Raw genomic sequence first — 19,246 nt, forward strand, 5'->3', positions numbered from 1 at the left:
ATTCTGCACTGCGCGCGGTTACAGTGGCGACTGGCTGTTGCCATGGCGACGATGCTGCGTGTTACCAGGTGGCCCGTCGGCGCCGGTCTTTGGGATTGTTTAAAGCTGCGGGGTCCTCTCCGTCAGGCCCCGCCTCCCGCTCGGCAACTCCAAAGACGACTTGTCGAATGGTTGATCGGATGATGACATCACTTGAAATTACATCAAGGTCATGACCCCCGCTTTTCTGCCCCTCCCCCCACCCACCCCCCCAAAAAACCCCCAAAACTTAAAGTCCGATTCGTAACAGGCAAGCGGGACATTCGGTCCCGTCAGTCCAGGTCTGATCGGCAGGGACGGCGGCGGGCTCGGCGCTCTACTCCTCCGACATGACGTGCCACCGGGCGATCTGGCGGCGCGGGTGGTCGCAGATCTCCCTCCAGTGCTCGCCGGGGGCGCCGTCCGCCGACGTGCCCAGCACCAGGCGTCCCACCACGGTGTTGGGGCAGCGCGAGCCGCCCGCTTCCGAGTCCATCAGCAGGAGCTCCACGCTGGTGTCCCTCAGGCCCTCCTCGGAGGGCAGGTCAAACACAAAGAGCTCGTTGAAGACGGGGTTGGGCGAGCACTTCTTCACGTGGGTCTTCTTCTTGCACAGGCGCTTCTTTCCGTGGTACATGTTCACCTTCACGTAGGAATCTGCAGGAAGGCGAGAAGAGTCTGTGAGGCCGGAGTATCATCCCCAAAACCGGATCAATAGCGCGATCGATGGAGCGGAAATGATAGATGGCGGCGATGGGGGGAGAAACTGTGTGAACACTGTGTGTGTGTGTGTGTGTGTCACTGATCAGATTACTTTGCTGCTGCCTCGGTGTCTTTATAGCGACTATCACAGCGTCTAAAGTAGTCGGGGGGTGAGGAGTGATTCTGGCCTCGTCTGTTTGCTCACCCGTGAGTCCGCTGTTGTCGGTCTTGGGCAGGTGGCGAGCCTTGAGGACGACCACGGTCAGGGTGTTGGTGGTGGACTGGTAGCACAGGGACAGCAGCAGCTCGCCGCGGCCCGAGGACTTCTGCGGACAGAGCGGAAGATAACGACGGGATGAAGGGAGAAGGCTTTCAAAACAGAACCGCTGCTCAAACACTGAGTTATTTCAGCATGAAGCTGTAACAAAATGTTGTAAAAACTAATTATTAATGATGAAAATATCATCATAATTAGTCATAATGAATCATAATTAGTGTAAATGTAAATGTCACATGACGTATTGCTTTAGTTTTATGTATTCGTAATAGGAATTGACTGGCTTCATGGATTTTAATTCAAGTAGTCAAATGCATCACTTATGTGTTCAGAGAGGCAAAATGTTAAGAATTTCATAAAAATTTGAATGAGAATTGATGAATTGTAACTAATATACTATATTAATCTTAAATTATATTACTGTTACAAGCTACCAATAAAAGCAGCCTAATGCAGTGAGTCCAAATATCATTAAATGAAACACATCGGTTCCAACATAATTCAAAGTTGCATCATTAAACACGAACAGCAACAAATAAAGACACTAAGACAATAACAATAAAAAACTTTTACTGAAGCAAAAGTCAAAGATTATATAAAGAGCTTAAGATACATTGGACAGGATTCTAATGACTCTAATGATTCTAATCTAATGACTGCCGGCTGGCTGTGTCTCATAACTCATCCAGAATGTGTCACTGAGAAACCGGCTCGTCTCTCCAGCGGCGCTTTGGCCTTGTCACAGCGCCGCGCCACGCCCAGAGGTGGGAGCGTCTTGCCTGCTGCGGCCACACCTAACAACACCAACTGCTTCACGCAGCCTCCTGCCCTGACCTGAAAAATCCTGCCACCGATCTGCTGGCGGCGAGTTTCTATTGGAGACTGAGCACAAAGACTGCTCAGTACTGTGTCCCCTTCCAGTTGGCTGTCACCATCCAAAATCTACGCCATGCAGACAAAGAGAGCCGCCACCCTGTTATAGCAAGAGGCTGCAGCTCATCAGAGAGAACTGCACATGTCTTCTACTGAACATAACGCTCTTTATTCTCTCTCTCTCTTCAGGCTCTGCAGAGCATCAAAACAGCTTTTTTTTCTTTTTTTTGAAATTGAACTATTTTTACCAGTGCAAAACAAGCTGACACACAGCCAACAGACACAAAGGACCAAGCAATTTTTCCACTGTGTTTTCGCTGAAAATATACCAAAAAGAATCTGAAAATAACCCTCTGCAAAGCAATAGCACAGATCCTGCAATCAATGAGTGCTCAAAAACATGTTCAGCCGCCTCTCGACAGGCTTATGAGATTTGTCTCCTCCGGCGCCAGCGAAATATGGTTAGTATGAACGTAGGCAGAGCAGAGGAGATTCTGAGGAATATCATCCTCTTGATGGAGGATTTTTGATGGATGGAGAGCTCGACGGAGAAATTTGGAATTAAATTTCCATGCTTCTGGGAAACGGTCCTGAATTTGCTCGCACTCCTCTGGAGTGCCGTACGGCATCCAGGGTCGTTGAAGATATTACAGATAGCTTTTTGCTCCTCCCAGGAAACGGGAGGTATGGGTGAACATTTCCACTTCCATCTGGTATGTGCTCAGCTTCCATTTTGGAAGTGCTCTGCAGAGAGAAATAATCAGCCCATAGATCTTTAATTACTCCAGCTGCAACCTGAGATGTGCTCATATATGTCTGTATCATTCAGTCTATAGTAATGGTGCTGCAAACTGGATCACATGTCTGTGATACTGATCACATCATCTTACATTACCACGATTGAGCATTATGGAATTAAATCTTAGTATCTGAGCCCTTTGCTCCACAGCTGCTCTTATTACGAGCGTTTCTCTGAAACAATGACCTGCTGGAAGTCGCCAGCTGTGCATCTGTGGTTATCTCAGCTGCCGGGAACAGCCGGCGTGGCGCAGGAGTTTATTGACCAGCTGCCCACAGATCCGTAATGGTGCGGTGTTGGTGTCGCTCCATCTAATCAATACACCTCTGGGACTGCAAGGATGACCACGTGATCGCTGTTAGCCCATCACACTGACCATCCATGCTAAACTCAGATTAAAAAAGTTAAATCGGACTCAAATAATAAACAGCCTGGAGCAGCAGCCTTGAGCGGTGCTGATTCCAGTGCAAACAGAACAGTAAACAAAGATTCACGTAATTAAATCCTCAGCAGTTTGTTCAAACAGAGCTGGCCCTCATCATCAGTTTGTGAATTCTCGATGCTACACCAGATCTTCCCCCGACTTCTACGATCAGCTCATTTTTCTGCTTTTATTCAGTCCTAAATATTTAAAAACCCCACCGCAGCGCTTCTTCAGTGTAAAACATGAGCCACCAGCATAATGACTGAAATAGTTTTGCTCTTAATTCTAAAGAAATAAAGTGATGCATTTGCATGATTTTGAATTAATGCCCATAATTTACATACTGTTGCATTTCAGTGAATGTAAATGACTCAGAAAGATTATGCACGATAACAGTGGGAGCATTATTTCTGTGTCAAACCAGATTGAACCTATGAAATGCTCCAAGAGAGCAGTTTGCATGTCAAACATACTGCCTGACCCACCAGATAGTTTAACAGGAGAAACAAAGTCGGTTTTAACGGGTGGTATTTTGGAAAAACAGCCCGAGATTCACATCCTACCTTGACGTTTCTCTTGATGATCTCTCGGCTCATCAGGACGCGCCCCTCGGACAGGTCGATCCCGGACAGGGGCACCAGGGTCTCCCCGATGACTTCGTCGCGGGAGAACCGGTCGAAGCTCAGCACCATGAAGTGGAGGGCCAGCTCCGACACCCGGGCCAGCGGGATCCCGTAGAAGCTGAAGGTCTCGTCGAAGGCCGGGTCCAGCGTCTTTCTCAGCACCCGGGTCTTCACCCGGTGCTTCTTTTCTGGCAGCAGGGTCAGTTTGATGTAGGGGTCAGAGGTCAGCGACTGCTCATCAGTTGGGCTCAAGCCATGGGCTTCCTGGATCGAAAAGCAGGCTGTGAGTCCATCGAATCACTTTCAGTCAGAATTTAAGATTTTGACCTGATTGCCGCCGTTGGCACGTACCTTGATGTGGACGATGAAGGCCTTCCTCTCCGGCTGGTACTCCAGGGAGAAGTGAAGGGTCCCCAGACCGCTGTCCTTCTCCTCGGCCTGAGGCCGGTCCACAGCCGGGGTGGGCGCCTGGCTGGACAGGGTGCTGGACGGCGAGGGCAGGTCGCGGCGGTCCGTCGCGCCCGGCTGGGTGAAGCCGGCGTGAGGCGAGGGCAGCTCCAGGTCCGGGGAGCTCCGGACCTTCTGGTGGTGGTGGTGGAAGGGTTTGGTGGTGAAGTTGCCGTTCAGGTCCCTCTTCTCCAGATCCAGATGCAGAGCCGTTCTGGAACCGTTGGGACTCGAAGCCAGTTGTTTGCCGGAGCCGTTGGGGCTCACGGGCAGAGCGGCGTGGCAGTTCCCGTTGACGTCGGTTTTCCCGGCGTCGTTCGACGCGGCGGGCGCGGCGAACTTCTTCTTGCCGCTGAGGCTCTCCGGGTAGATGTCAACTCCTTTGAGCATGTGCACGAACTTGTAGGGGGGGGTCTTCTGGGATTTGGTGTTTTTACGCTGGCAGCAGATCCACGCAAACGCTGACACAGTGAAGACGAGGCCAAAGACGCTCATCACAGCAACACCCACTGGCACAGCCACTGTGGGGGCGGACGGAGAGCAGGAAGGAAGGGAAAAATGACTCAATTAAACTTCCAGCAAAAACGTGGATCAATCACCCGTCTTCTAAATATACATCTCGAACAGATTTCAGTGTTGCACAAAAGCAAGCGAAGCCATTTGTTTGTTTGTGGATGACACAGACTGAAGCCTTGACTCAGATCGAGGACGAAAACAAAACAATCTGAACGTGATTGTCATCGATGTCTTCATTTACCAAACATGGTCACAGAGCAGGACACAGCCCATGTGCGTAATCACATGCCGGGATAACCACACAACGTCATCAGAGACTGATTGACGTCCTGTTGGCAGGTTGACAGAAATGAGATACTCAGATCTGGAATCGTTGCATTGGGTATCTGAATCATTATTAAAATCAGACATCCAGGTAACCCTAAAAAGTAAACAGGTGAACATAAAAATACTGTTTTTAGAAGTCAGCAGTAGATGTAACATGATAATATGGATGGCTGAGCTTCCATGTATTAGCATCGTTACCATAAATATACTCTTTTATATTCCTCCCATCTCAAGGGAGAGTATCCCACAACTTGGGAAATGGTCAACGCTTTTCCAAACCATTTTCTCGCATCCAGCAGCGGTGATATGTTCAGGGACATAACTCCTCCTAATGGCACTTCTGCTTCCTGGAGCATCGTTATGGAGACGCATTAGCGGGATGTTTGCCTCTGAAAAGCTTCGGTCCTTTTGTTTTGCGGTGTCGAGCCGTGACTCAACAACAATCAAGCTGCTTTCTCATGCATCCAGTTAATGGGCTCATTTGAGAGGAAACGCAGACCGTTTCCTGCAGTTAAGAGAGCGAGCCGGTGGAAAAGCACTCGGGTCGACCCGTACAAAGAGAGGAAGAAGAAGTGATGTTTGATTATTCATTTTGCAATCAAAAGTGTGTTGAAGGAATCAGATAAAGAGCCGTTGATCATTTTACATTTTCCTCACGCAGTGCCCGGGACACTGAGATAAATCGGACACTAAAATCCATGTTCACACATATTGTTTCTTTGTGGTAGTTGTGCGTGTTTTATGGTTTAATGTTATTTGGCTTAATTTGAAGAGATGGTTTGAGGATCAGCAGGGTCAATTCAGCCTCTGCTCGGGCTGTTTTCTCCCTCATCAATGTTTCAGTTTTTCAGTTCAGGTTCCTGGGTGGAGTGGGCTTTCCAGGCAAACAGAGACGGACGGACGGATGGACGGACGGATGGATGGAAGAGGCAGAACATAAACAGGTGCTTCCCAGGCTTCACCTGGACCAGATGAAACCAGGTGACAGAGCCGTGCTGATGTGAACGTATAGAAACACCTCCGCCCTTGTTGGTCTCTCTAAGGCTGCAAGATGGAGGCTGGAAATCAATTAAAACGGATGGAAACCACCGTTTCTCCACTGATTACTCTCTACTCATTACTGTGACTACAAATATACTGAAATTTCCAAGTAATCTCTTTTAAATTGAACGAGATGTGGGACTCACCGAGCTGAGCTCCATCCTCCAACACTGGAGCCATGATTGCCGCTGTCCGAGGTGCTGAAATCTTCTTTCTGCTTCCACACAGCTCTCTCTCCCTCTCTCTCTCTCTCTCCGTCTCTCCGCTTCAGCGAGGTTAAATGATAAAAAGGCTTTTTGTCTGGTTTCGACGATTCAAACCAAACCACGGCTTTGTTTTCCTGAAGAGAAAGGCTGCTGTGTCCTCAGCCTGCTGCTGGTACTCTGCGATGCGTGAGTGTGTCTCAGAGGCGGCAACACCCCGTTTCTCCCCCCTCCGTCCCTCCTCCCTCCCCCATCTCCATCCCTCCTCCCTCCTCCTGCCGGTAACGCTGAGCTCATCCGTGCTGACGCAGTCGTGACGGAGGCTGGCTGTGAAATCAGGACCCCCGGTGAAGCAGCTCAGCCAATCCCCCTGATTGATTGTTTGGGAATGGACTCCCTTAGTCTGCATCATCTGAGCGTGTGTGTGTGTGTAACTGTGTGTGTGTACAACCTTATTTGGTATTGCCCTCATTCATTACAGTAAGTGTAAATTTGGCCATCCTCTGAAACATAGCGGAGTCTGGTCTCAGTTTTTAATTAGGCTTACAATCCATAATAACATATAAATATTTCAATTTCATGAAGTTATGTTGGTTTTTAAAGATGAAACCTTTCTATCAGTACTTCAGTTTCCTCCCATAGTCCTAAATGTTCTTGGATTAAGGCTCCTGCCCTCATCACACCTGCAGCAAGTGGATTCATGACTTTGTCATGGTTAGGTTTTGGCTCTGGGAACCGCTGCTTGAACCACGGTCTGCCCCCTAAATAACCACAACCCCGCTACCCGAACCAGGTTCCTTCCTTGTGTAGAATTCTTAATTTCACATGAACAAATTGATTCATGAAATTTTTTTTTACCAAAAATAGAGGTCAAAGGTCATTATTGTGTGTGAATGAGCTTCTGCGTGAGCTTCTTGAACAATGTTTGTCTCATTATACTTCACTCTGCAATACAGCTGTTAGGAAGTCTCATCTCCTTCGCTGAACCATTTCACGGTTTAGTGGTTTCAGGTGAAGCCAGAGTGCATGAATCCACTATGAAAGGCCAATCTCTTAAATATTTATTACAGTCCAATACTGACCTCTGGCGTTCAAAGGAAATAATGCATCTTATCAAAAATAGTTTTTGAGTGCTCTACAATTGTTATGAAGAAAGTTGTGCTGTTCTTCCTTTTATGACCAGATAAACTGTTTTCACTTTGATTTTCTGTGAAATTACAAGAAAAAAAAAAGAACTATTTTCCCTTTTCCAAGATCATTTCAACCGTCAGTTGTGCAGTAGTATTGTGTGTTTTTAACAATGGGAAGTTTTTAGAGGGAGATAGCGTGAAGCGTTTATGCATTCACATATATAATCAACACATGGTTAAGCAAGACTATGAATTTTCTGATGCAATAACAGTCTTGCAGAAAGAGGAAGTGCTCATCTGGGTGGAATCAAGTGGAAATGAAACACTGGCTGTAAGACAAACTCGCTCAGCAAGGTTTGCACGCTCCAACACATGGATTTTACTTGATAGCATGGGTCTAAAGAGCCTTTTTTTTAACACTTCACCGAATAGTGTGTGTAAAGCTGCAAAACACATGTTAAAAAAACACGCATACACACACCGCCTGGGCGGAGCAGGCGCCATGCATCACTTTCACTTTCGTTTTCATTCCGGTGGGTTCAGGAAACTTTAACGTTCAAACTTGACGCTGTCCGCTGTTCTGATCGGTAAGTTTAAAGACGATCTTTATTCTTCATTTGCAGTTTAACCATCCCCCCTCCTCGCAGTGATTCTAACATAAACTGTGTTCTCTCAGGTCAGTGATGGCGGAGGCAGAGAGAGGCAGAGAGGCTGGATTCAGGAGGATTCCAGGACTCTGTCTTCTCCTCATCCTGCTCTGCTTCCTTTTATCTGCAAATGCAGACGAATATTCACAGGTAAAACCACGAGTTGGAGCCTTCATTCGACTTGATTCATTATTTCTGTTATTCTTATGTAAAGTTGACTAAACGGGAAAGTTTCCCTGGGCTGACTCCTGTCTGTTGTCTCTGTGTTTTCAGGAAATGGTGGAGCTTTATCATAGAGCAAGAGAAAGACAGCAGATGTTTGAGGTTATTTGAATATTTACTCTTTTGCTGATACAAGAATTTCCCCACAGGCCTTTTAGTTCTGAAGTGCAGCATGTTATTGTCGTCATATGTCACAACACAGTGAAACCACATGTCATGAATCTTTTTCTTCTCCCTCCTTCAGGCTCTAGACCGGGAAAGAGTGGCAGCTTCTCACGGATGTACGATCACAAACAAATACGGACGATATCGCTATCGTCCGGATGAGCTAACCCTGTGGAGGGAAGCACAGGACGACTTTGACTCCTTTGACTCGATTCAGAGACACAGGTGGAGATCCGGGGAGCGAGTGATGGGGTTAGATAAGGACGTTGCGGATGAAATGACGGGACTGAAAAGGAAGTGGAAGGAAAGATATCGTCAGTAGGGGTGGGCGGATCGATCCAAATATCGATAGTATCGATACCAAAGTTAGTATCGGTATCGATCGATACCTGCACGTTGAGATCGACTTTTTTTTTTCTGCTCTGGCAGAGTCAGCACAGCCTCTCTGTCGGACCTTCGCTCACTTCAGTGCTCAGACGCTCGTCAACGCGCTCTGCGCCGCTCCCTCCTCCCTTTGCTCTTCACTGCCATGTCAGAACAGCGAGAGAGAGAGAGAGAGAGAGGAAAAGCAATGGTGAACGGATAAAGATGCGCTGTGTGGACTTATTTCACAGCTTCAGACCAAGACACTGCATCATGTGTGCATGAAGGTGATTCGCTGCTGCGGTAACACCACCAATCTGCACAAACTTTTAAAAGCAGCGTAAACGGACCAGACCCCGACACAGACAGAGGTCTCTGCCTGAGGTTTCCAACAGAAGCCTCCAGAACATCCAGGGAGTGTTTTAGAGAAGCCAAGTTAAGATTTTGGTATTTCCAGCATAATTTGACGTTGCTTTTCAATTGGTGGTCAAAGATGTCATTTTAGCAGTGATTAAACTATTTTCATATATTTAGTCAATTGAAATAAATCCTGATTGTGTTAATGGAACTAAGAAAATATAATATATATCAAAGGTGGCGGTGAATGACAGCCAGCTATAGTTTACAGTATATTTACACTGATGACTGGAGTTGTTTAATGTGGTTCAGCATGTGACTCTGAAGATGCTGCGTCTTGACACAGCTTGTGTGTTTTTAAAGTTTTTTTATCGTGTTATTGCTGCGCATTTTCAGGTATTTTTCTTTTAAATGTATTTATTTACTGTAGGATAACTGCTCATGATATCCAGGGGCAAAAAGCATCCCCCCCCCCCCCCCCCCCCCCCCCCCCGCAGGCCCTCCCGCACCCGTGAAAATGCTCTGTCTCTCCTTCTCCTGATCAGACAGACTGGTATATTAATGGCAAATTTAAGATGAGGAAGAGGAGCAGGAACTGTTAGGAGCTACTTCAGAGCATCAGACAGCGAAACTGCTACCTGTGATGTATGTAAAATAAAAATAAAAACCTAAAAAACATTTTTTAAAAACCTAGTAAAAAAAAAGTATCGGTATTGGCATCGGCGATACTGGCCCAGTATTTTCTTGGTATCGGATCAATACCAAAATTCGGAGTATCGCACACCTCTAGTCCTCAGTGTCACTGGTGAGATGAACTGAACTTTAAATCCAGTTCATGTGTTTCACAGATCTGTTTAGATTCTATGTCTCTTATTGCTAAATGTTCTTAGGCTTCACAAGGTGGTCTCATGGTTTTTGTTCTCTTACGTTTGCAGTATTAGAACTCATGTGATATTATTGTTGCATGTGTTTTTGTTTTATTAATTCATTATTTACTTTACTAATTTAGCTGCATTTACTACTTCTGCACTGAATAACAAATTTGTTTCCATTTGTGTTTTCAATCTGCTTGAACAATAAATAGAGAATTCCAAAGTGTCTTTATTTTTTCATCTTCAACTGAAGACCAGATTTGACCACATGCATCCTTTATATTGTTCTTTGATCTGTTGATATTGGAGCCTTCTTAGCAGATTTTTGTGGTTTTTCCATCATCTGTCATCAAATTGGACAGTCTCATAACACCAGGAGACTTTCATCTTCATATCTTTACACTTTCAACAACGTGTCTCCAGCTGGACCTTGTGTTCTCCCTGGGTTTAAACATGGAGTGATCACAGCTGCGTTTGTTTTCATGTTTCTTTTTACCTGGATCGTCTTCCTGCCGAACCACTATTTCAAAAGCGAATCTTAAACCAGGCTGTTTCTCAAGGGTTCTCTGTGTTATTTGATGCTGAGACAGCTCATAGTGGTCTGGATGTTTTGGTTTCATGTTTTAACAGTCAGTGTGCTTCTGTTTTAGATCCATCTGACTCCGTTTCATCCTCATTGCTTTAGAATGAGGTTTCCAGGCTGCATTTGCATTTCTTCACAGAATTACCTCCTCTACTGGAGCTCTGCTCTGCCTTTGACACTGTAGATCATGATAAACAGATTTGGGGATGTGTTTAATGGTTCACAAATGGTGTCATGTCTGTAAAGGAAACCTGCTCTGTGGAGAACCTCAGGGATCTGTTCTGGGTCCGATTCTCTTTCTGCTGTACATGTTCCCTCTTGGCCAAATCATACGGCGTAACGGCCACAAACATGATATACAGAGATGCCTCATAGACTGGTGCTGCTAGTCTATGAGGGTCTCTCATGAGCCCCCAGTGCATTTATTCCATTCAGGCAACGATTATGATACAGGATGCTGTCACACACTAAAAATACATGCTCTACTCAAAATCGCTGTAGTTGGAAAAATTGATGCCCCCAGAAAATATATGAAGAACTGTGTGATGACAAGCTAAGGTGTGACGATGGAACTGAATAAAAGGAGGCGTACTGTGTTGAGAATCCAGTTCACAAACCGGTTGTGGATTCAGAGGTTTTTTTTTTTGTTGAAGAATAAATCTCTTTTTGCATCCAACATTTCAAGGACTCTCATCTGCCTATTGTTTCACGTCTCTGATTGGTCGCCTGAAGAATTTCACGACACTGCACAATTTGGTATGAAGGGGAGCCGAGGGCTGACGTCTCCATCGAGGATGTTTGAGAGTTTCTGTCTGTTGCATGCAAACACTTTGACGGCGTATCTTTCAAGGCTGCTTCAACATAAACAAGGACTCCATGTGGAGTTGTTACGTCTGTTCCCTTTACTGATGATACTTCATCTCTGACAGCAGCATAATGATGTGGCATATTAGTAAATGTATAAATGAATGAATTTTATATTATGATAAAGAAACAGTTTTAGTCTTGTCGAGGTGAAAATCTTCTGCCCGTCTCCACGGTGCCGCTCCGGCCGAGGCTTCCCCTCCAATCACGCCTCAACCCCACAGAGCCTCTTTGAGTCCCTGGTCTACCTGAAAGTAGCACCCAGCAGGCAAAAAGCGATGTCTGAACTGTGTGTGTGTGTGTTTATGATCCCTCGCTCGCAGGCAGGGTTCTCAAGCTATGGTTCTCGGTAGTTTTCCATAGTCCGCCCCGTCATGCCATCCTCTCTCCCAGGCTCGTGGGTCAGCCAGTCTGCGGCTTTCCGTCCTTCACTCCCCCGGACGTTATCTGCAAGAGTTTCAGACAAGAACGCTCCCCGGGACTTCGTGTGCTTTTCTCAGGGTCATAACAAGAGTTTATCAAAATCTACACAAGCAAGCTTTTATGCATTCATATTATAGTAATTTTACCCTCGAATATCATATGTAAGCAAGCAAGCATTAGAATAAGAATATAATAAGATGCCCATATCCCTTAATATACACAAAATCAGCCATGCCACCTGCCAACCAAGTGCATGGAGACATTCTTTGTTCCAAATCATCCAATAATACTGAACCGTACATTACCATTCAGATTTCCGTCTCTCACCTTATTTGATAACAATCTCGGTTGCCTCAGTAGAGTGGCTTTAATACTGGATAAAAACACAGAGGTCTGAGTGGAACTTAAACAAGTTAACCACATCCTTTTTCATCACAGATGATTTCCGTTATAAGAGTTGCTTGTTGTGTTTCAGTTAGCTGAGGAAACACGCCTCCTGTATTGTAGAAAAGATATAATCAATTTTCTCCTGCTAGACTTTTTGGGGAATCCAGTATTAGCAGTAGTGCGGAGAGTCAAAGATGGTCTTTCTTGTGTTTTGTTCTCTAACAGAGACCACAGGTTGATCAGAAACTCAAAGTGACTCAACTGTCTCAACTTGTCTTCAAAATGTCAATGAATCGCTTTGTTGTTGTGACTGCTTCACTTTCAAGGTGAAGGGTTTTCTCTGTCTGGGAGAGGATGAAATCCGTCGGAGCCAAAGTCCAGCAGAAAGGATGTCTTCTATTACAAGATGCGCAATCAAGGAGCAAGTCACACAGTACAGTGCCTGTAGGTGAATGCCAACGCTTTTCTAGCCTACAACTGTTTGATGCTTTTTCTGAGGCGTGGTTGCTATTACATCAGTTACTAGGAATCTACTGAAGAGGAGCGTTAAGTAAAAACAATTCCTTATCAGGCGACCTTGGCAGTGGTCATTAATCTGACCTGTACCAGGTTGTGCAGGCAGTACACTCCACTAACAGTGCAGAGTATCACCAGTGTATTTTCACCCTTCAAAGGACACACACAGACACACACACACGGTCCTCGAGGGGAGCGAACGCGACTATCTGCAGCCTCACCGTATCAACCTTTTCATGACTGTTTCTTCTTCATCCCGGTGATTTCAGGAACCTTTAAGTCTAAACTTTCACACTGTCCGCTGTTCCGATCGGTAAGTTTAAAGACGATTTTGCATTTGCAGTTTAAACATTTTCCTCTCACCGTGATTTCAACAAAAACTGTTTTCTCTCAGAACAATGATGTCGGAGGCACAGAAAAGCAGAGAGGCTGGTTTCAGGAGGATTCCAGGACTCTCCCTTCTCTTCATCCTGCTCTGCTTCCTTTACTCCGCAAATGCAAACAAAGTTTCACTGGTAAAACCACGAGTTGGAGCCTTCATTTGCTTCTTACAACTTAATTCATTATTTCTGTTATTTCTGTTGTGAAGTTCGCTTTACTACAGGAGCTCGTGTGTGTGTCAAGTAATGTGTCTGTTGTTTGTGTGTATTTTAAGGAAACAGCGACGAAGACTCATCAGCTAATGACAGAAAGACTGAAAACGTTGAAGGTTATCTGAATATTTGCTCTTTTTTTTCACTGATAAGAGTTTCCTCACACAGGACTTTTAGTTCTGAAACGCAGCATGTTATTCTAGTCACAATACGGTGAAACCACATGTCATGAATCTTTTTGTTCTCCCTCCATCAGACCTCGTACCTGGAGAGAATGGCAGTTTATCAAGAAGGGAGGGATTTCTACAAAAGCTTTATGGCTAATGTGATGTGGATGGAGGGCGATGCATTTGCTGACTCTCCTTCGTTTGACTTGTATCAGAAGAACATGGAGCAGATAAAGTTTTTAGATAAGTACACCGAGGATATAAGAATTGAAATGAATGCACTGGAAAAGGAACTGAAAGAACAGGATATTATCATTAAATGCCTTGAGAGTCACCGCCATGATGAACTTTGAATCCAGTTAGTAAGTATTAGTATGAGCAGCAGCACGTCTGTTTAGTTTCTCTGTCTTATTGCTAAATGGCTTCATGTTTCTTGAGGTGGTGTCATGATTTTAGTTCAATTTCAAGTTTTTTGTGCTGGAGCTTATGCCAAACTAGTTATAATTGCATGTGCTTTTTTATTATTTTTTTCTTTGCAAGCTCAGTGTCTTTGTGATGAATATGATCAAGATATCAGTTTTCTGAATGATCTAAAAATTCTTTTTCACTATTTGAGGTAATTGTAAATATTAGCTGCTGATGCACAGACTGAGGGTTGCTTCCTGCTTTGAAACAGACAGCTTGAGGAAAACGACACCCACGATTACATCTTCCGTTACAATAATGACTGCAGTCATGTGAGGCTACTGACAGACGTGGAACATAAAGCTGCTGAGCTGGATTCTGTCTCTGATTCTTTATTTCTGTATTAAAGATTTACATTCATTTTGCTGCATTTACTACTGATCTGTAAATTTGTTTGCTTTTGTTGTTCTCAATCAGTTTGAAAAATAAAGATTTCTTTCCAAGGTGTCTTTATTTGTCCACCATCTTGATCTGAACATTATCAGTGAAAGAGTTTTATTATTTAGTTATTATTATTCCGGAACAGGAGGTTCTCATGGAGGTGTTGGAAATTGCAGTTGGATCTTCAATTATTACTCTGAGTTTGATTAATGTGATGGGAGACAAACGATGACCGATCAAAATCAAAGTTTTACTTTTAGTGCAGTCAGGGTAACTAAGATATCCCGGATTAATCCTTTATCTTGGTTTTGTGCAACAGGTCCCTGGACAGGTGTTAAACACACAAACAGCTCAGTAGTGAGTTCAGGTACATGAGAGAGCAGAGCTCACAGAGGTACAGTCAGAAAGCCCTGATCAGCTACAGGTAGCTTTTAAATGGAAGTACAGCCATCTGTTGTGTTTTATTATTCTTTTGCAAATGTAGAAATGCTATCTACATTTACAAATGAAATTTGACTGGTGTCTTGTCTCATTATCACACATTTGAATGATTTAGATTAATGTAGTGTTTGCTATTTGTAAATGATTCTCTGAGGTGTCCACTTATTTCATTGATCATATATTCAGTTTGTTAATAAATAAATGCATCTTAAAGTTGCATTAAGAGAGAATCCTAATTCTTTGACATATTAAAACACATTTTTTAAGTAATGTAATGGTGACTTTGCCTAGTCATCAGTTATGTTTACAATATTGTATCTCACAGAATGACCTCCTCTACTGGAGCTCTGCTCTGCCTTTGACAGACATGATATACGTAGACGCAGGCCTGGGCCCGGGACAACATGTTAGTTAGGGGGGAGAGGTGGGGCGGGTCAGGGGGGTGCGGCACGGAGCAGCACGGTGCCTGCATGTGGTGTCGGACTGGGGGGGGCGGTGTGGGTGACCACTTCACTTCACTTCATTTGAGTCCCAAATGATCAAAGTTAGCTCCTCTAATGCATTTCACTGTTTCCTGATTTACTGCCCTCCTGGCCCTGCTGGTGTCTTTTTAAATGACTTCAATGACGTTTTATCATCCATAATAAAACTGGATAAAGTTTTCGTTCTGGGAGATTTCAACCTGCACGTTGATGATGGTTCATGTAACTCAGCAGCTGAGCTCTTATCTCTGACTGAATCTTTCAATTTCCAGCAGCATGTGTCAGGCCCCGCCCACAGCAAAGGCCACGCTCTAGACCTGGTCTTCTCTCTAGGCCTCTATGTTGGAAGTATGTGTGTCGAGGATGTCGATCTGAGTGACCACAGCTGTGTGTTTTTTGAACTGATTATTCCACCTGAACCTTAGCCTGCCTCTATAAATGTAGATCTGATCCACTGCACTGATGCTGATGGCCTTATGTGCTGTTTTATCTCACTCTGTGGCTCTATTATAGACCGAGTGGCACCAATAAAATCCAGGCATGTCTCCAGAAAGCAGTCATCTCCCTGGTTAAACGACAACATCCTGAACCAAAAAAGATTGTGTCGAAAAACTGAGCGCCTCTGGAAATCCACAAAGCTCGAGGTTCACAGACTACATCTCAGGAATTTAATGTCCTTCCTTAAATAAAACCATTAAGAAGGCAAGAGCCAAATACTTTGCTGCACTGATAGCATCAAATAAGAAAAATCCCAAGTGTTATTTGACACAATAAGCTCAATTGTGTCCCCCTGCTTCGCTGGCTGCTCCTGTGAACTGTAAGGCTGACAGCAGTGATTTTTCAACCTTCTTTGTTGATAAAATCAGAGCCGTAAAAGACAAAATACCAGTAACTGTCCTTGTGCAGTCCTGGTCGTGTTGAACTGCTTTCACATGTCTGGTCCTCTTTTACTCCGGTATGCCTTGAAGACGTCTCAGCACTGATGGCAAAAACAAAACCTTCCTCCAGTTCTGTAGATCTTTTATCATCTAAGCTCACTGTGAGTGTTTTTGACACAATCGGACCATGGGTGACCAAAGTGTTCAACCTGTCGTTCTCTTCTGGTGTGTTTCCTTCTACCTTCAATCATGCAGTCGTAGAGCCAAAACTTAAACCGACAATAAGGAACTTTTTAACCTTAATAAAACATTTTAATATCTTTTGTGATGATACATCCACTTACAACTAGTTGAATGACCCCTCTGTCACGGCCTGAGGGCGTCAGTATTGCTTTCACTTGAACTAAGCAACTGTGAGGAGGGTGGTAGGAACCCTGCACACTAAAAAACTCCAAATGTGCGGACTGCTTTACGGCATGCATCACATCATGATATAACATTGTTTAGCCACCATTAGATTCATTTAGATTCATTACCTCGTCGCTATCCATCCTTCACACAGCCACTGGAAACAAATGAAGGCGAGTTGAGTCCGACAGCACGCCACCGGGAGCAGCATTTTACGACGTCACGCGCTAGTCCTCAAGGGAACTGTAGTATTCGTTCAGGCAAAACACTACCGCTTTTGTCCACTGGCGCCGCCAAAATCAACGAAAACTGAAAGTTCCTTAGTGTTGCTTTAAGAAACCTAACTTGGACCAACATGAACTTAAAAACTACAGGCCAATATCTAAACTCCCCTTTTTTTCCCAAAATGTTATAAAAGTGGTGGTGACGGGACTTACATCTTTTTTACAAGCACACAACCTCCACGACATTTTTCAGTCAGGTTTTCATAAACACTAGTCTACAGGAACTGCGCTGCTGAAACTGTCCAGAGACATCCTGATGTCTGCCGACTCGGGGAGGTGCACAGCGCTGGTCCTGGTGGACCTGTCTTCAGCCTTGGACACAGTCGACCACCAGATCCTGATAAACAGGCTGCAGGACCTGATTGGCCTGTCAGGTCCAGTGCTCCAGTGGTTCTCCTCATATCTGACTGGTAGGAGCTTCAGTGTGTCAGCCAACCACATCATGTCCGAGCGAGCCAACCTGGAGTGTGGTGTGCCTCAGGGCTCAGTTCTGGGACCCTTCCTGTTCCTTCTGTATTTTCTTCCTCTGGGTCAGATAATCCAGCAGTTCAGTGATGTCTCCCACCACCTATTTGCAGACGACCTTCAGCTGTACTGCTCCTTCAAGCCCTCAGAATCCCACAAACTGAGCTCCTTAATGAACTGCTTGTCACTAACCAAGCAGTGGGTCAGTGAGAACAGCCTCCAACTAAATTCAGGAAAAACAGAGACCCTCATCATTGCTCACAGTGCCATCCCCACTATTGAGCAGCACCTTGGTGATCTGAGCTGCTCAAACAAAGCCGAACTGAGGAACCATGGGGTGATCTTTGACAGCTCCATGTCACTAGACCTCCACTCAAGGCAGCTGCTTAGAAACTGTTTCTTCCAGCTGTGCAGCATCGCTAAGCTCAGACCCATGGTGTCTGAGAACGAGCTGGAAATGATCATTCATGCATTTATATCCTCGTGGCTGGACTACTGCAACAGCCTGTTCAATTGTCTGAACAAGAAAGAGCTGGCTCGTCTCCAGTATGTCCAAAACTCAGCTGCGAGGCTGCAGACCAGCACCAACAAGAGGTCCCACATCACACCTGTATTCAAATCTCTCCACTGACTCCCTGCTGCATTCTGTGTCCAGTTTAAAATCCTGGTGCTGACCGCTGCATATTAAATATGGAGTCACGAATCAAAAATGTTGAGAATCTTCTGGCAGTGCTGGCAGAGGAAACCTGAACTGCAGCACCATGGAAGAAGTTATTATTTCACACCATCAAAGAACATACACTGCTGCCAGTGATTGACGATGAGGAAGAACAAAAGCAGTGAAGAAAGTTTGTAAGGCGGATTGATCTTGCATTATTTCGCTCTGCATTTGGTGAAGCCATGCAAGTGTCAGTTTGCTTTCTCAGTTGTAATTGAGTATCATCTCACGTAAAAGCGCGCACCGCACTGGAAAGACCTCGGCGGAGCCGTTCATCACCGAGAAAGGACTATTAGCCTCTAAATTTTCACACTTCTTTTGGAATTCTGTAGTCGTGCTGCAGACAGTTTCCTGTAATCATTGGGGCACTTTACAACAGCCCAGCTTATCTCAACAAGCCACGCGTACAACAGCTTGATGTATTGGCACACTGTCATACCATATAAGGCCGTTTGAACCATAGGTGAGCTGTCTCTTTTCCTTCTGACCGAGTGTTCCTTCTTGTGGCTGGCTCTGACCAGATTTCTCTCCAGACTGTGTTTTACTTCGTTTCAGCTTACTCAAGAGGTCATACTAAAGTGACCTTTTACATCGGCAGTCACATGGCACAGAAGCAGATTAGTAGAATAGCAGAATCACAGTTCAGTCATAGAATGGGGATGGAAATATACAAACAACACACAACTTCTGGCCTGACATGTCTAAATTTAAACAGGTGACAGGGTTCAGCATGAAAACAATTACACAATATAAGCTGGATGGAAACTGCTGATGTTTGTGATATCTACTGATTTAAAAACATATAAGGTCCAATATATACCAGCTCAGTACATTTTAAAATTTTAGTCCTCACTTTCAGAGCAAAAGGATTTTAACCTTTAAGCTTTAACTTGCTCCATTCCAGGTCAGTTTAGTTTAACCTTTTGAGTGAGCTATAAACAATGTTAAACGACACCCTGGGAGAAAGATCTGGTCAGAGGACAAACAGACACTACACTTAATGTTGCCGAAGAGGTGAAGGGGTCCAAATATTTCAACTTTTGGAGTGGCCTGTCATGATAAGCTAAGCCATTATCAGTGCCATAGTGGAGTAGGAAGAAGGTCTGGTGACTCTCTGCTCCGGTCGTAAAATCCAAGGACGAAGTGTAGAGAAAGAGCCCTCCCTAACTATGCAAAAACAGGGGA

The 19,246-nt window shown here is 44.8% G+C and overlaps 1 protein-coding gene and 1 long non-coding RNA gene across 2 annotated transcripts; one reads left to right on the plus strand and one right to left on the minus strand.

The window, feature by feature from the left end:
• Positions 1–333: 333 nt before the first annotated feature.
• syt4 (synaptotagmin IV) lies at positions 334–6,484 on the minus strand. The gene is made up of 5 exons (XM_030088314.1): positions 6,194–6,484; positions 4,068–4,684; positions 3,657–3,980; positions 926–1,046; positions 334–675 (listed from the first exon to the last, which is right to left on the minus strand). Exons 1-5 carry the CDS (start codon positions 6,225–6,227, stop codon positions 356–358), a joined length of 1,416 nt encoding a protein of 471 aa, XP_029944174.1. The 5' UTR covers positions 6,228–6,484; the 3' UTR covers positions 334–355.
• A 1,358-nt stretch (positions 6,485–7,842) lies between these two features.
• LOC115386111 (uncharacterized) lies at positions 7,843–9,208 on the plus strand. Its single transcript, XR_003931273.1, has 4 exons — positions 7,843–7,967; positions 8,057–8,177; positions 8,301–8,351; positions 8,494–9,208. It is a non-coding gene; the product is annotated as an uncharacterized LOC115386111 (long non-coding RNA).
• Positions 9,209–19,246: the final 10,038 nt, after the last annotated feature.

Source organism: Salarias fasciatus, chromosome 3 (genome assembly GCF_902148845.1).
Source record: "Salarias fasciatus chromosome 3, fSalaFa1.1, whole genome shotgun sequence".
NCBI classification, from domain to species: Eukaryota; Metazoa; Chordata; class Actinopteri; order Blenniiformes; family Blenniidae; genus Salarias; species Salarias fasciatus.